This window comes from Acartia tonsa, chromosome 2 (genome assembly GCF_053477335.1).
Source record: "Acartia tonsa isolate MP-2025a chromosome 2, ASM5347733v1, whole genome shotgun sequence".
Lineage (NCBI taxonomy): Eukaryota > Metazoa > Arthropoda > Copepoda > Calanoida > Acartiidae > Acartia > Acartia tonsa.
The window spans coordinates 54,587,647-54,605,857 of record NC_137261.1 but is presented as its reverse complement, the minus strand read 5'-3'; the positions used below and the strand labels follow the sequence as shown (position 1 = coordinate 54,605,857).

The window sequence follows — 18,211 nt, the reverse complement described above, 5'->3', positions numbered from 1 at the left end:
TTTTCTCCTTTTTTATTGCGTTTTAGTACTTTAAATCCAACTTATCTTTTTAACACTTAAATTACTTCAAAATAAGAGGTTCACAAAAAACCGATTGCATATTCAAATTCTATGGATCATTTTACATCTACTACTTAAAAATCAAAATAGTTAGGACACGTTCTTTCTTAAAAGCGGACCTATTCTAGAAGTTGTAAATACCTGTAGGTTGAACAAAGGTGTATGTGAAGTTTGTACACTTGTCTGGGGCATAAACATTTCATCTTCTCTTTGTCCTAACAAAAGAAAAATATAAAAAAAAAGATTTATTAGTATAAAATCTTAAATAATTGATAGACCAATAAATATGAATGGTTATAAGACATACATTCAAAGAGAGAGGGGACAATGGAATGTTTATGACACTAGTTTCCTCCCATTGTTTTATAATAATGTTCTTATTCGTTGGCTTAACAACTTTCAAGACTTTTGGGAATTTTGATAGTTCGATTCGTTAAGTTGAGTGTTTCAGCGACTAATTATAATCTACAGAAGGGGTAATTTGGTAAATCAGCATTGGGGGAGTACAACAGTTTATCGGCCATTGTCTTATCCCTTTAGATCCCTGCATAAATTTGATGAACACAGTAATAGTGTCTAACTGATTATGACGTAACAAAAAAAATTAGCCAATGAGAGGCCGTTATTGACCAATGGTAAAATTTATAGTGGCCTCTCATTGGCTAATTTTTTTTGTTACGTCATAATCAGTCAAACACTATTACTGTGTTCAAATTTGATTTTATTATAAAATATATATGTATGATTATTTTATACATTGTTAAATGGTTATAATTACCTGTTTGAAAGTTTGGTTTTGAAATTGTAATATTCGGTGGCGCATCTAAAATAATAAAATCATTTATTGAATTTTATTATAGACAACTTTACGCGGATTTTAAAATGATTTTAACTGGGAAGCGAGATCTTTAGGACTAGGTAAAGACAGACAAACATATTGACATCAGGACATTACTGAAATGTTTTTTTTATCTAATTGTATTACCTCTTACAGGTTAAGCTGCTGGGGAGCCAAATCTCTCCTTTTCCGTCCAAGCAACCGGGGTATAAAGTTAGGTAAAACTTATCAGACAACCAACTCTTTTATTGCACGACCTTTGTCTGAAAAGTTCTAATTGTAGATGGTAATGAGTTGCGCCTGTTTTTGGCCAAGGCATTCCCCCACTCTAATTACTTATGTCGCGAACTTGATATAATAGCAGTAACGTCTTTAGTTATGACGCAGTGTTAAGCCGAGATCCGAACCTATGACCTCCCCGATGACGAGGGGATGCGCTACGTGCTACTGATGGGTTCAAGGTTACCATTTTTATCTGAAGGTCTCTCTTCCTCTGGCTCTGGTGAACTTGAACCTCCTGAAATATTATCAATCCAATAATAGATGTAATAAGTAAAGATTTACAACCAAGACAACTAACTGACCCCTGTCTTGGGGACCTTTTTTGTCTGCTATCAAATTAGGTTCTGCTCTTTTGTAGCGACTTGGATGTGTTAATATTTACGATGCTATTGGCTGTTGGTCCAGTTCTTTAGCCCATTCCTCCTCTGTTCTTTTACTCCAAGAAATATAGAAAGTCTAGATGAACAATTCATCAGGAACCAATAGGAATAACAATCCGACAACTTTATTGACATGAAAGTGTAGTTTTTTTTCTATGTATTAAGATGGTTATAACAGTTGAAAATCTGAAGAATAAGCTTTGCTAAAGGACATTAAATAATCAAAAATTTTGTCGCTAGTAAACAAATATTTTCATCTGATATTAAAAAAGTAAATGAACTGATTATTTCATGGTAATAAATAATAAATATATCATTCTTTTTATGTAATTTTGTATATTTTTTTTTGTTCTAACTAAGAGAAGCAGTATTTTAGATATCATAATCTTAAAAAAACTCATTTTGGCCTTAAAGTTAATTTTTCACTTCTTTAACTTTGTATGTATTTTCTCTCACAATGAGAATAATAGTATTAACACTGTTTTTGAATATTTCTATGACAAAATATCACTTTTAAGTTTTTGGTTTCATTTTAACTTTTTTGTAGAGAAGCTACACTATAATCCACTTTGTCTGTACGTCAGTCAGACCGTCAGTCTGTCCGTTCGTCTGTCCGTCAGTCTGTCCGTCAGTCAGTCCGTCAGTCAGTCCATCAGTCAGTCCACCAGTCAGTCCGTCAGTCAGCCAGTCCGTCAGCCAGTCCGTCGGTCAGGCCATCTATCAGTCCGTCAGTCAGTCAGGCCCTCCGACAAGCAGTTTGTTATGATACCTTAACATAACTCACAATGTCAGTTTGTCAATTCCATATTTTTTGTGCTTTGCTATTTATGGATGTTGTCATCCTTGTTGTTTAAAGTATATCAAATATTCACACAATTAGGATAGATTTAAGACTAGCTGAGCAAAAAAATACAGTTTTACAGTACATTACATGACAATTTGAACTAACAAAACTATTTAGGTGTATGTAGAAGAAGGAAAACTATTGAGATGTACCCAGCTAGCTGGGGTGCTGCCACTTTTACCACTAGCAAAAATGTAGCCAATGTGTTTTTGACAAAAAGTGGGTGTGTTTTGTCAATTTCGTTTTTAGCTGTATTTTTGGCAATATTTTTTTATCCACTGTCAAAATTATACCTTTACTACTGTCATAAACACAGTATTATCACTATATTTTTGCTAGTGGCAAATCTGCCATGTATCCAGCTAGCTATGTAGAATAGATGTTTAATTGTTTCCAACTAAATTACATTTACAAACTTATTTACTTACCAGAATAGAGTTGCAGTCAAGCTAAAGTTAAGCCATGGACAAGAGATAAAATTTACGAGAAAAAGAGTTAAAAATATTTTTTTTTTATAGAATACATGTTCTATAACAATGAATATATTATTACTTAGATCTTACTCCAGATTAGCATATACTTAGTAAAGTAAATTTTATAGATGACTCAAGTAACGATGACATGTTCGTTTTTCCGATTATATCTCAAAATCCTGTGCTTGTACCACGGCGGTTGAAGAATATGCACACATTCAAAGCTTGTATTTATCAAGTAGGAATTTTTAAGATGACTTTCCAGTTACATTGAAGTTAAATAAAAAATATATGTATTGGGATTTCTTCTTTAGTTAAAAACAAACTAAATGGGCGAAACTAATATTTTGGTTGGTTCATAAAGTTGAGTGTCCAAACGCTTCAACTATTGAGAGTAATAACTGCTTAACCCTTAACGGTCGGGGGGGGGGGGGCGTTGAAAGCCCCCCCCTCCGGTTTTTTCTATCTCATTTTCTGTGTGTGAAAGATGCCAGCAAACCTGGCAGGGTCATCCAGGTAAAAAAATAGTTTTTTGACTAAAACAAAGCATTTTATCATACCAAAATACTAAAATATCCTCTAGTAGTACATTCTTATATAAAATACAGGTGTTCAAGTCCCTCTCAGGTTCCAGGTATGATCCTGCATGTCCTGATCCTCCAGGTCTCCAGAAATCTTTAAAAGGCTCCTGTGTCTACATAACGTACTAAAATTTCATAAAGATCCGCCGCCGTTTTCCCTCCGACCGCCGACTGCGGCGGCTGGCAGCTGCCAAGTACAGCTGCGGCCGCTGAAATTTATATTTTGATATTTCTAATGTAAAATTTACATAAAGATAAACATTTCTGGAAAAAAAATTTCTTCTAGCTTCAAAAATAAGAAAATTACAGCCGTTTGAAATTTTTAAGTAAAAAAAGACCTAAAAACAAAGGTTGTTAAATAAAAGGGTGAAGGAAGCGAAAATTGACTTAGACTTATAAAAGGTCGGATCTTCATTATCAAACAAAGGACTTGCACAAAAAATTTTGCCCTCTAGCTGTAACAGGAACTGAGATAATAGGGGGGAGGGGAGCGTTCATCGCCCCCCCCTTCCCCCCCGACTGATTAAGGTGCGGCAAGGGGCCCGACTGTAAAGGGTTAAAGAAAGGATGTTTAAGGGCATACTTAAATTTTTAGGACTGGGTTATAGAGATGCTTCGCTTATAACATTGTACTTTGTTGTTCTTGGAATCAGTATTCCAAAAATCAGAACAATCGAATAATAATATTACATAACATTTTTTTTGTCAAAAAAGTTAAAATTAACATGTTTAAAATGAACATACGGACATTCTGGCAACGATTATGGAGTTGCTACGCTTTCTGAATCGAACCTAACTACTACAGGAATCACCATATAATATTTGAAATCAATGGGATATTTCTAACATGCCTAAATTAACAAAAAAAATATATCCGTTGCAGATTGACGGACTGACCCTAATTATAGAAAAGCTTCGCTTTTAAAAAGAGAACAAGCAATTATTATACCCTTTTTTTATTGTGTATTATAGGATATTATAGAGGGCTTTAAGAAAGCTTAAACACAACTAATAAAAAACTCTGGTTACATGTAAAAGTTTTTGTATCTGTCACATATAAAAATGTCAATGTCGTAACCTTATAATATAAGTTTATAATTTTTTTCTTTAAACATTTCTACTTTAATGGGTTTTATAGGAGAGAAAAAAATTAAAAGATTTTAGGAAATATAAAAAAGACTTCTAACCATTTACTTCTCTATAAAGCATACTCGTATTTGATAAATTGCATTTCGGTTCACTTTAATAGTTTTAAATGGCTACTAGCCTCTAGGGGCTCTTGAAGTGGGAAGTTTAACCTTACCTCCTTTTAAATTTTAATTATTATAATAGTTATAAATCTTCTTTGGACTTTTAAGAAGCTACATTGGAAAGGAGAACCATATCATTTCAGCGGTTAGCAAGATCCTTTGGTACAGAGAGACATCCTGTTACTTTTATAAAAAGGATAGATAAATAACCTAAACCGTGTCTTCTATCAGGTATATTTGTATTGACAGAAACAGGTAGAGGTGGGCTGCTAATCATTGTTCTGCCGTGAACAAGGCTTCCTTTTTTTAAAATAGATTATTATATCTAATACAACAATTACAATTCTCAAATATAATCCTTATCCAACATATTATCTGTACAACAAAGTTTTAATTAATTAATGGCAGAACTAGTTCATAATTTTTTTGGGGGGAAGAATCTTTTTTAGTTCTCTCAATCTGTATAACAAAAGAGTAAAGAAATTGTGCTAAATATTATGACACTTTTGTCCACAAACTATCCTTTTGATAACCTTATCCAATTGTATAAAGTAGTAAGTTTTTTTTTGTCTGTAGCTTAAGATTTCAATAACTACTTTATCGATTGAGTTATCGATTTTTAGGAAAGCTTAACATATGTCCTGGGATGGTATTAGGCTGTTTTATATCCAGATTTAAGTCTTAGGGTGGTTTTAGTCTATATTTCCCCCTTCCTAGGTCTCCAAATACATAGCCCCTAAATGTTATGGGCGCAACCGCCAGTAATAAATAATCTAATCCTTGTCCGGGTATGCTATTGAAAGGAGTTTGTCCGCTGCTGGCTGCCAGGCTAGGCCCACGTTCTATGCAAACGTTGGGTGGTGATTTCACGTTCATTATCTAAAATGGGAGATACAGAGTGTCATGAGTGACGTCATTAAAATAGGTCTAAAATCATTTCATTTCCCACTTCTCTTCTCATCCTTCATTTATAGGCGTATTTCTATGACGTCACACATGACACTTTCCTTACATAATCTAAATTGTTATTATGTTCAAGGTCTGATTTTGTAAATCTTTCCTATTTGCCAAGTTTTAATTCGAAATGTCCGTCTGAAATGTTTTTATTTCGGGAGAAACATGAATTTCTCGGTTCCTATTAAAGATAGATTGACGAAATTATGAATAACTCTTTATGATTTAATTTATGTTTATTCTAAAAGTGTTCTATGTTCTATGCGTACAGAAATGGGGTGAATCCACCCCCTGACAACAAAATAACACCCTTCTTGTCATAAGTATTACACCTCCCTCATTTTTTTTGAAGGGTTGGTTTATCGTAAGGGGGATGTTTTGCGCACCCCCACACCTGCAAAACCCTGTACACGCCATTGGTAAATTAGGAGACAGACGGCAGGTAGCTTTCTTCAAATATAATTTTTAATCAATTTTTCAGATTAATAAGCTTATACTATTTAGTTTTCTTCTGTAATATATATTTTAATATTTTTGTGCTTTGCTGCTTATGGATGTTGTCATCCTTGTTTAATGGTTATACAGCTTTGTACAATTTGTTAACTAAAATATCTTTACTATTAGCTAAATAACTTACAAAAAAAAACTATAAAATATAAATCGATCTCAACAATTAACTTAGTAACTACTGCTGCAATATAACCAAATATATTTCAAATTTCAATTTCATCACGATCTTGCAGAACTAAATTAAGCAATATTATCTTGGTGTAGCTGTCTATAGTGCCCTAGCAAAATTGAAATAGATGTCACTGTTTTTGGCCTACCTATTCTAATGACGTCAGGAAATACCTTATATCCCATCTCTTTTCTAGGGGGTTTCTTTTCCCATCCCCTTTCTCTTTCCCTCAACTATGACCTCAATAGGTAGGCCAAAAGCGGTGACATCTATCCCTATTTTCCTAGGGCACTAAACACAGCTACTGCCTCGTGTCCAAATATTTTTCTTTTTGAAGGTGCATTACACAATCTGTATAAATCTTAATCTTGTATATTTATGAACAACTTAGAAGAGCATATTTTAAAATTGTATTCATGTTTTGATATTGAATATTCTCAAGCCTTTTCACAAGGTATTCACCAATAAAGTTGGTTAAAAATGAGATTTAAATAAATAAAATTAAAGTAATTTTTCAATGTCTCCTTTCCTTGAGTAAAAGCTTTCTCGTATTCATTCGAAACCGATAATATCCGGTGGATTAGAACCGGTTCTCATCCATAAGAAAAAATAATGTCCAGCATCGTATTATATCCAGTTTTCTACGAATATAAAAATTGTACAATAATAAGATTAAAACCAGTTTTTTTAGCCAATGACTTTGGCATCTCGGGAATAAAAAAACTGGTTTTAATCTTATAACTGTACATTTTTATATCCAAGGAAAGCTGTTTATGATACGATGTGAGAAATAACTATTAAAATATCAATAACTTTGTCACTGATGCAATGAATACTGCTGCTTGTCTGATTTTTGAACGTTATACCTTGCAATCAAAAGGGAGGAATGAATTGGCCAACAAAAAGCCTATGGATCAATAATTCAATTGTTTACATTTAGAAGGATATAGTGACACTGAAATCTATTGTGTTTATATTTACTATTTCTTAACTTTTATGTATCCAACCGTTTGATGTATACCTTAGAAAAGTTAGTGACAGTATGATGGTGTTGTTGTATACTCTGAGTGTTGGCACTGCTGATGCCACTGGTCAAGTTTGCTGTTGCTGCCACACTGTTGTTGGTCCCATTGTATACTGATGAGGTACATTGTTGGACAGGCATTGTGCTATTTCCAACTATATTTACACTACCCTAAAATTTATATACACGTTTTAATATTTATATTTCAGATTTACAGGGATAGGCTAATGTAATTTAGTATACTATTTATCTATCTATTTAAGAAAGTTTTTTGTTTGTTGTTTAGGGCTTGATTGTCATAGGAAACAATTTTCTAGTATGGCTTCGAAACCGATTGTTATTCAGTGAATGAGAACCGGTTCTAAGCCAGACGAAAAAATCGTGTGTAGCATCAAATTACAGACAATTTTCAACGAATATCAAAATAAAAAAACCTTGAAATTTATACCAGTTTTGTTAGCACGAGTCTTTGGCCGATCATGTCTCACAAAACTGGTTTAGATCTTATAATTTTTCATTTTAATATCCACTTATTGCTGTTATAATACGATGCAATAGATAACTATTCCAAAGTTTACATGATAACTGTAGTAAAAAAGCATAAAATTGCCTTTTTTCATGGACATACAAGCATTCTGGAAATTAGTTTAGGAATCATCATTGCAAAACTATGAACCAACACTTTGTGTAAAAAACTGAGAATTACCTGTATTGGTTTTGATTCTGAAGTTTGTAGTACCTCTGTTATATTATTAGCAGGATACATCTGGTTAACAGGTGGCAAGGGTAAATTGGGGTGGTTGGATTCCGTTCCTAAAAATAATAACAAATTTTTTGACTTTCAGTATGACCATATATCCAGTACTTTTGGTGTTCATCTCATTTGTATTTTCTTAAATTTGTTTTAGATTGATAACAAGAACAACAAAATAAATGCTCTAAAACAATAAAACCACATATTTTCATTGGGTTTGAACACTAATCTAATAAACCAACCAATCAAAATTCAGTAAATGTCAACGAAGTTGTTCAGCCAACAAATAAAAAAACGTTACTATAAAACTTTGGAGACTAGTGTAATAAACAGTTCATTGTCTCATCTCACTTTCTGGTCGAATTGCAATGATAAATCAATATTTATTTACCTTTGTTGGAAACATGGGTTAAGAGCAAGTTTTGAGCTGTGCCATGATTTGGTTGTGCTGCTGTTTCATTTCTGTAACAAAATAATATTAAGCTTTTTTGGTAGGCAGAAAAAGAGAGTTAAACACTGGGAAGGGGTTAAATAACCCTATCCTACATCGCAATGACCCTATGCCGAATACAAATCAACCCATGGTGAACACAGCCATGTAGCAGAAATTAATTTGGTAGCAGACGAAAAAAGTCCTTGGAATGTAGTTATCTGTATCTATACTATAGATCTATTGAAAGTAAGATAGATTAACCCAATAGACATAATAAATCTAGATAATCTTTGTGAACCCAAAATTCTTAAAACTTATAACGAAATTCCGTAGCAGACACACACCTTTGTTTAGTTTTTTTAGGATCTACTGCAGTTCACGGTAAAATATTGCTGGTAACGAATATTGCCAAAAATCTATGAATTTTAAAGGCTGCTAGCTGCCAAACGGCTGAACGTACGGATCATGACCGCACACTGTTTTAAGCGGCATAAGAAGGCCTACAAATAATCTGTAATAGCCTTAATTCAATAATGCATAATTATCTCGCAGTGCAGAAAGAGATGCGCGAAAAAGGCCTATTTTAAGCGTTTTTTCTTCAGTGAAGCTTTCCCTGTGCATCATTGGATCTTGGCTATTTCAGATTATTTGTAGGCCTTCTTATACCGCTTAAAATGGTGTACGGGTATGATCTGTAAGTTCAGCCGTTTGACAGCTAGCAGCCTTTAAAATTCATAGATTTTTGGCAATATTCGTTACCAGCAATATTTTACCGTGAACTGCAGTAGATCCGTTTTTTTGCATTTATGTTATACATGCGATTATATATTTGGAGTATATAATTTCTAAGAAATCAAACTTAATCCAAGATTGGATTTACATGGATTTTGAATGGCTCCTAGTGCCGCATAGGTGGATTGGTCTAAATTAATTTATAACAAAAGATGCAAATTTGTATCATTTTAATTTTTAAACTGTACCTATATATTTCCCAAGAAGCCTTAAGTATTGTATCTTACATACATATATTTTCTTTGAAAAACTATTTTCAAAGTATACAAATTCTTTGAGTATAATATTTAAATTTCAAGGGTTGATGACAAATATTCGAGTAAAGAAAACATAACTTAGAATCAGGGCGTCCGTCACGTTTAAGCCTCAGTAAAATCGTCATATTAACATATTAACTCAGCTGGGTGACTAATCCTGTTTCTAAACAGACAATTCATCATTTGGAATTTTATTTTGCACACAAAAGGGTTATGAGCGGCTGCCGAGCACTGATTCGAAAGGAAGTTTAAAATTGAAAGTATGGCTGTTGTGTCAGGCGCATTCTCGTTCCTCCTAGACTAGTCACAGAAAACACAGCAAAATTTTACCCATAAATTAAAAACAAGTTCTTAAATTTTTTTGAGAATTTTTCTATGTTTCTTCATGAAAGTTTTTCATATTCAAAATTGTTGCAGAGAATTGTTGCCTAAAGATCAAGGACGTGAATATGGAACACAGTTAAACAGGATAGCTGCGATAGCAAGATAATTTTCTATTTAAAAATAAAATTAGGTAGATGGACAAAGTGTCTCAACAAAAATCAGCCATGTGACGTCATAAAAAATGAGAGATTATCCATCTCTTTTTTTGTGTTTTTTCCCCCACTTCTACTCTCATCTCCCTCATGTTTATGACGTCACATGGCTGATTTTTGACACTTTGTTCGACCACCAAAAATAGAAATGTTGACAAAAAAATACTTTTTTACTTAAAAATCGCAATAAAAGTTATGGAAAGACAAATGGACAAAGTTAATTATCAAGCAAAGATTTAGTTGTCATAAAAGAGAGAAAGAACACAGAAATGGAAAATATTAAAAGGATTAATATTCAATATTAGAAAACCAGGAAACATGCATAAGAAACATTAATTCGTCTTTGTTGCCTGACCGACAGGCAAAGTAAGTTGTCTACTAGATGATCTGTAAGAAGAATTTTTGGGGGTGCGTGTAAAAGACTTATTTTTGGGTGTGAAGTGTGACGTCATAAAAATGAGAGAGATGAGAAGAGAAGTTGAAAAAAAACATCTAGAAAAGAGACGGATAATCACTCATTTTTAGGACGTCACATGGCTGATTTTTAAGTCACTTTGTTCCTTTACTTGTGCGAAGCAGAAAAAAAATTGGGTGTTTGTCAGAGGTTTGGGGCGGTGGTAGAGATTTTTCTGGCCCCCAAAATTTTACAGTTGAGTATCAGAGATCTAACAGGAAACTACAAGGGCCAATAAATTAATGTACTGTACATCCCCAATGATGAACCACAAAATTACCCTTTCTGTAGATTAAAATTAAAATTTTATTACAAAACGTTGGGGACAAGTGTAATAAACAGCCCATTATCCCCTCTCTCTCTCTCTGGATGAAAATATTTTCTGTACTGGAAACTTTGTGTATGAAAAGTTATAATCCTTTGGTATAAAAGTATTATTGGTAAAATCATTAATCCTGCGGGGCCTCGCCTAAATTCGTGGAGATGGGTAAGTATTCTATAATCTATTAGTTAAAAGCTTGTTCTCTTTACAATACAGTTATTAGACGTAGTTGCTACTCTAATTTTGCGCATACATAATAGAGGTGAAGCGTTTCAACCCCTAATTGGCTTTTGTCTGAGGGATCTTTGTAAGGAGATAGAACACCTGATATCATATCTAAATTTGGCTTGCAGCGAATCTTCTCTGGGAAACGACAGTCTGTCGGTCTACCACACACACACTAGTATAATGTTCCTTTTAGCTGGATAATACATAAATAACCAATATCCACCTCCTTTATCCCATTCCCTCTTCTCCTACAATAGGAACGAACTGCCCAAAAAATGAGTACCAATGTAGCAACCTTAATTGACGACAAAATCTCCCTTGTCATAATTTTCACGTATTCTATATATACATTGTATAACTAACTGACTAACGAAGAAAGTGTCTAAAAATTCTAAGAAATAAAAAAGAAGATACATTAGTGAAAATTAATTGTTTTAGAATACATATGCATATCTCAAGTTAATCTTCAAAATTTAATATACTAAAAAAGGAATATTTTTCCATAAGGAAAACCCTTGCTGATAAATTTATGAATATTTTTCTCATTTGTTATGAGTTACGTTTGAGGCATATGCAGAATTAATGAATTAGAAGTTACAAATTAATGAACGTACTTTCTCTTTATCTATATAGATAGATGCAAGACATACTCATGAATAAAGAGAATGTGATCTATATCTTCATTAAACACTAGTGGCTACGCCTCCTAAAAGCCTCTAGGGGCACTTATGGTGAGGTTCCCCCCCCTCCCATTACTTTTCAATTTTGGTTAAAATTTTTTAAAAAATTAGGAGGACGGTTTTATCTTGGGAGAGTGGAGATAACATCCCCCAAAATAGTTATAAACCCTGGTCCTTTAAGAAGATTCACTGTAAAGGAGAACCATATGAGTTATGCTGTACACAAGATCCTTCGCTACAGACAAAAAAAGCTTACTTATTTATAAAATAGGATTGGGTTCCTTGCAGTGGTATATAGAATCACTCACCTAGTATTTAGTATATTTATACTCCTAATAACTATCCCTATTATCCCTGCAGGGTATATAATTACTCACCTAGTATTTAGTATATTTATATTCCTAATAACTATCCCTATTATCCTTGCAGGGTATATAATCACTCACCTAGTATTTAGTAAATTCATACTCCTAATAACTATCCCTATTATCCCTGCAAGGTATATAATCAATCACCTAGTATTTAGTATATTTATACTCCTAATAACTATCCCTATTATCCCTGCAGGGTATATAATCACTCACCTAGTATTTAGTATATTTATACTTCTAATAACTATCCCTATTATCCCTGCAGGGTATATAATTACTCACCTAGTATTTAGTATATTTATATTCCTAATAACTATCCCTATTATCTCTGCAGGGTATATAATCACTCTTCTAGTATTTAGTATATTTATACTCCTAATAACTATCCCTATTATCCCAGCAAGGTATATAATGTTAATCACTCACCTAGTATTTATTATATTTATATTCTTAATAACTATCCCTATTATCCCTGCAGGGTATATAATCACTCACCTAGTATTTAGTATATTTATACTCCTAATAACTATCCCTATTATCCCTGCAGGGGTATATAATCACTCACCTAGTATTTAGTATATTTATACTCCTAATAACTATCCCTATTATCCCTGCAGGGTATATAATTACTCACCTAGTATTTAGTATATTTATATTCCTAATAACTATCCCTATTATCCCTGCAGGGTATATAATCACTCACCTAGTATTTAGTATATTTATACTCCTAATAACTATCCCTATTATACCTGCAGGGTATATAATCACTCACCTAGTATTTAGTATATTTATACTCCTAATAACTATCCCTATTATCCCTGCAGGTTATATTATCACTTACCTAGTATTTAGTATATTTATACTCCTAATAACTATCCCTATTATCCCTGCAGAGTATATAATCACTCACCTAGTATTTAGTATATTTATACTCCTAATAACTATCCCTATTATCCCTGCAGGGTATATAATCACTCACATAGTATTTAGTATATTTATACTCCTAATAACTATCCCTATTATCCCTGCAGGGTATATAATCACTCACCTGGTATTTAGTATATTTATACTCCTAATAACTATCCCTATTATCCCTGCAAGGTATATAATCACTCACCTGGTATTTAGTATATTTATACTCCTAATAACTATCCCTATTATCCCTGCAGGGTATATAATCACTCACCTAGTATTTAGTATATTTATACTCCTAATGTCACTCGGATTATAATCGTAAGACATGTTTATTCACAACTAACATTTCTTAGGTATGGATGATTAGAGCCCAGACTAAAGCACAAAGTTATTATACAAAAGTAGGTTTCTGAAAAGATAAGAAATCAATTAGATATTAATGTTTTGTTAAAAAGTATGTTCATTCTACCTATAGAAATGTGTGTACTGCTTACCCGAACAAAATTTTTATATAATGTCCTTTTTGAAATTATAGTATGCATTTATTTTTCCCGAAACACAGAGTAATTTAAAACATCCCGCCGTTTTGGGATATTGCAAAAAAAAGTGAATTAAAAAATGCTTTAGAGCATGAGAAAAATAAATCAACTATTATCCAAAAATATGCACCTTTTTGACTTTTTTCTACTGTTATCGCAGATTTAGGTAACGTTGAGGTTGTTACGGCGGTAAAATCTTTCTGTTTTTCATATCGAGCTACTTTTATTTTTGGTTAGTTTTTTGATATATTAAATTTACGAGATTATAGAAGGACATTTAGGGATTTTCGAGAGCTAACCGGAATATGGTAAACTATTTTTAACCTTTAGATGCTATTAAAGAGTGTACCTTTACATAACAGTGTGTGTAAACGCTTTTTTAATTAGGATACTCTAAAACAAACACTTTTGCAATGACTATAAAAACTTAATAAGATATACCTGAAAGGAGTCATTTATACATAACGTTTAAATAAGTAGCTGTAAATGTAGACTGGTCCAGATTAAAAAACATCATGCTACTTTAGGAGATACTAGCAATGATGCCCCTAAAGGCCTCTAAGCACACTTGAGGTGCTTGGGGTTTAAATTCTCACCCTCCCTCCAATTTTTATTTTAGTTTTAAGTAGAAAAATAAAAGAAAAATTGGGATAGGAGGAATTTTTTCTAGGGCTTATTTATATGTGGAGGGTGGTGGTATTATCCCCGCAAATAGTTATAAACTTTCCTAGGACCTATGAGAATCTACATTTTAGTAAAGGAGCACCATTTCGGTTCAGCTATAAGCGTGATCTTTCTGTGATCCTATTACTTTTATATATTGATGATTGTCTTCATGAAATATTGTAGATATGTGATCAATAATTTTCAATAGGTATTGGGTTTTAAAATTAATATTCTTTAATTTCTCCTTTAGTATTTTTTACTTAGAACTAAAGTGATTTTAGTATATGTATAATGTATTTAGACGAAAAGATAAGACATTTTCTTCAATATTATACTTCTTACAGACAAACACTTTAAGTAAATTTTTGTTTCTACTTTGGTATATTTCTATTATGAGATTATTTATACGTCTTTATAATTTGCTTGATATTAAAGTCGACATTATAGCGCCATTAAGAAATACTATATTTACGTTATTCAGGTGATGCAATTATTGCTATTGGATGTCTTTTGACATGAAGTCCCGGTTTGTTTAAGCGGCATATTCAGAAAGAAGGTGTCTTAACTTTTATTTTTATAGCTAGTCGGTGTTTTTTTTAGTAAGTAGTAGATGTAAAATTTTCCATAGAATTTAGATATGCAATCGTTTTTTTTTGTAATTTAAGTTTTTGAAAAAAAATCAAGTCTGCTTTTTGAATTCTGTCATGTAATTATTGAAAAAATCGATTTTTTAAAACCTCGGTTTAATCAAAATTTAAACATAAATATATTCTAACACAGGCATAAAAAATATGGGTTCATATATACTTTTAGAGTTAGAAAAATATTATGAATCAATTGTAAGCAAAATTGAAAAGTTAAAAAAATATAAAAAATAAAAAATGTCCTAACATATTATATTGTACAGGCAACACTTTATTCACCCTCTCTTACCCCCTTCCCATTTTTACTCTCAAACATGGATTTAAGATGATTGCCTGTATAATATAATATAATATTTTTGTATAATTTATATTATTGTAGTTTATTTACTATTTTGTAAACTTTTTATTTAAATTTTGCTTAGAATTTTTTGTAATATTTTTATTTTGTTTGTATAAACACCTATTTTTTATGCCGGTGTAATTATATATTTAAGTTCAAAGTTTTTATTCTCCTGAGTTTAAAAAAGTGATTTTTTTCAATAATTACTCAACAGAATTAAAAAGTAAGGTGTCAAATTAAAGATCTTACTAATTTTGTTCATAATGACAATTTTCTTCTTTTTGTTGTTGTTGCGTTTTAGTACCTTAAAACTGACTTAATTTAAAAAAACTTAAATTACTTAAAAAATAAGAGGTCTACAAAAACTTATTGCATATCTAAATTCTATGGAAAATTTTACATATACTACTTACTAAAAACACCGACTAGCTATAAAAATAAAAGTTAAGACACCTTCTTTAGAAATTGAATTTTACCACCATTTTTATTTATATGAAATTTAAAATGGCAGTTCCCCTTTAAGTGCTAATCGATCAAAGAACATCCAAGAACCAAGAGAGGGGGGGGGGTGAGTAGTCATTCTTGTATTAGTTCATATTGGCACAGGGTAATCCCGCAGAGTTAGCGCCCTTCGCAGGGTTGTAATCGCCATGTAGTTTGAGGGAAAGCATCATTTATAGAAAAGAACTTTCATTTTATTTTTAAGAGTAGGGCCTAAGTTTGAACTCAGAGATAACAAAGGCCCGGCATCTGCTAGTAAGCTTTTACAATCTTAAAACCATCTGGAAATCTAGCTTGACCCAAATATAACAATCCCTCTTTCCAAATAGATTTTAAAGGTTTCAAACGGGTTTGAGGCTTAGTCAAGGCTGACGCGCGACCGCCGCGCAGCTGCCGAGCCCCGGAGATAACGTACTATAAGTACAAACAAATACACAGTAATCAACATAAACATACAAATAGACTCAAGAAACTATTTATTTACAAATATTATTATTTATCTAAATTAAATATATCAAGTTTTGGTAAATTATTTCTAACTAGATTATAGCAATGTATTTCTCATTACTTTCTATATGGAGCTTGAACTTAAAATTTGTAAATTTACTTTTGAAAAATCCGCCAAAAAGAAGGCTGCTTTACACACCCCACCCGAAGGCGTGTTAGGTTAGAAAAAAAACCCCGCAGAAACGGTTTACACAGGATGTACTGGGACCTTATGGTGGTTTCAGAACATGCTTTCTCTAAATTGAGTTAGTAGCTTCCGATAGTAGAAAATTTTAAAATTACTTTTGGTGATCAAATATTACTTTTATTTTTAGACTACCTTCACCTAACCTGCTTTATTGTCTTATTTTGTCTTTCGTGTTTATCATTCAAATTCGCTGACATTGCAGTTGAAATGACAGATATTGGAGCTTTCTAAAAAGGTCTCAAACATTTTTCTAGCTCTAATGCTTTTTGAGATATCTTATTTCAAAGTATTGCTGTAAAATCATCTTTTACACAGCAAAAAGTTGAAATATAAAATTAGTTATTTTAGAGTAAATTACATGTATCTTCATATAAATCACTCTAATTTTGCTCCAAATTGACCAAATTGGACAGTTAAGGTGCCTAAAACTATCTACATTCAATGGACAATCCAAATCCACACTTTTTGAGACTTTAAAAGTCAACAGGAGAAGGCTAAATTGAAATATCAAAGAAACAAATGTAATTTAATTTTAATTAAAAATCACTATTAAGGCATTTTTAATAATGTAAAAGGAGTTTTAAGGTACAATAAACTCATAATTAATTATGATTTATTATTTTTAAAAATCTCAGCACTAGTTTAGAGTACTTAATAGTGTTTATCAACAAAAAAAAATGTGGCCTAAATATAAATTGTTTTTTTTTTAATATATGTGAGATCATCCATAAAAGTCTTTTAATTACTATGTTTTTTTAGTTAAGGTGGCAAAAACTAATTTTGTTTCATAAGGTTATAAAAAATCTAAAAAGCCAATCAACTTTTCTTATAAAAAATGACTAGAGTTAGTAGATTACATTTATAACCTACTTAGAAATGATTAAAATTCTAACCGATTTTTGGTTTATTTTCAATGTTTATGTCTATTTTTCTTAAGATATGTTTCTATTGGTTCAAAATATTAGATGATTGTGTTTTATTGGCTTTCTAATTACAAAGTGACAACTTTATAAACCATAACTTACCTTAAAATCTTTTCTAAAGTCGATTAAATTTCAATTTTTTTTTAAAAATAGGAAATATTTTTTCCTTTAGCATTTTTAAAAATCACTTCAGCATGCTCCTATTAGCTTATATAGTCTTACAAACTATGTATTTGGATTGTCCATTGAAAGTAGATAGTTTTAGGCACCTTAACTGTCCAATTTGGTCAATTTGGAGCAATATTAGAAAGATTTACATGAAGATACTTGTAATTTTCTCTAAAATAACTAATTTTATATTTCAACTTTTGCTGTATAAAAGATGATTTTACAGCAATACTTTGAAATAAGATATCTAAAAAAGTATTAGAGCTAGAAAAATGTTAGAGACCTTTTTAGAAAGCTCCAATATCTGTCATTTCAACTGCAATGTCAGCGAATTTGCATGATAAACACGAAAGACAAAATAAGACAATAAAGCAGGTTAGGTGAAGGTAGTCTAAAAATAAAAGTAATATTTGATCACCAAAAGTAATTTTAAAATTTTCTACTATGGGAAGCTACTAACTCAATTTAGGGAAAGCATGTTCTGAAACCACCATAAGGTCCCAGTACATCCTGTGTAAACCGTTTCTGCGGGGGGTTTTTTCTAACCTAACATGCCTTTCGGGTGGGGTGTGTTTAAGATAAGAAAATAAAAATAATTTTTGTGCGTCCAAATCCATTTCCAATAATGT

At 31.8% G+C, this 18,211-nt stretch overlaps 2 protein-coding genes across 2 annotated transcripts in view; both read right to left on the bottom strand.

Moving 5' to 3' along the window:
- The window catches only part of LOC145312867 (uncharacterized), a 40,588-nt gene extending 35,583 nt beyond the window's left edge, over positions 1-5,005 (bottom strand). The window contains exons 1-4 of the mRNA XM_080152099.1: positions 4,919-5,005; positions 1,365-1,415; positions 839-883; positions 202-275 (exon numbers count right to left, since the gene is read on the bottom strand). Of these exons, the coding sequence (XP_080008225.1) occupies positions 202-275; positions 839-883; positions 1,365-1,415; positions 4,919-4,985 (237 nt within the window). The 5' untranslated portion in view covers positions 4,986-5,005. The remainder of the gene's footprint in view (positions 1-201; positions 276-838; positions 884-1,364; positions 1,416-4,918) is intronic.
- Positions 5,006-5,389: 384 nt separating this feature from the next.
- Positions 5,390-14,101, bottom strand: LOC145312619 (uncharacterized). The gene is made up of 5 exons (XM_080151879.1): positions 14,088-14,101; positions 8,511-8,581; positions 8,072-8,178; positions 7,363-7,536; positions 5,390-5,587 (listed from the first exon to the last, which is right to left on the bottom strand). The coding sequence occupies exons 1-5, from the start codon at positions 14,099-14,101 to the stop codon at positions 5,390-5,392; spliced, it is 564 nt and encodes a 187-aa protein (XP_080008005.1).
- Positions 14,102-18,211: the final 4,110 nt, after the last annotated feature.

Bases quoted from the DNA above. Each gene is read 5' to 3' on its own strand.
- LOC145312619 (XM_080151879.1), bottom strand. The intron at 8,179-8,510 runs GTAAATAAATAT...TATTATTTTTAG, and splicing joins AACCCATGTTTCCAACAAAG to GAACGGAATCCAACCACCCC. The intron at 5,588-7,362 runs GTATACATCAAA...CTCCCATTTTAG, and splicing joins CTGTCACTAACTTTTCTAAG to ATAATGAACGTGAAATCACC.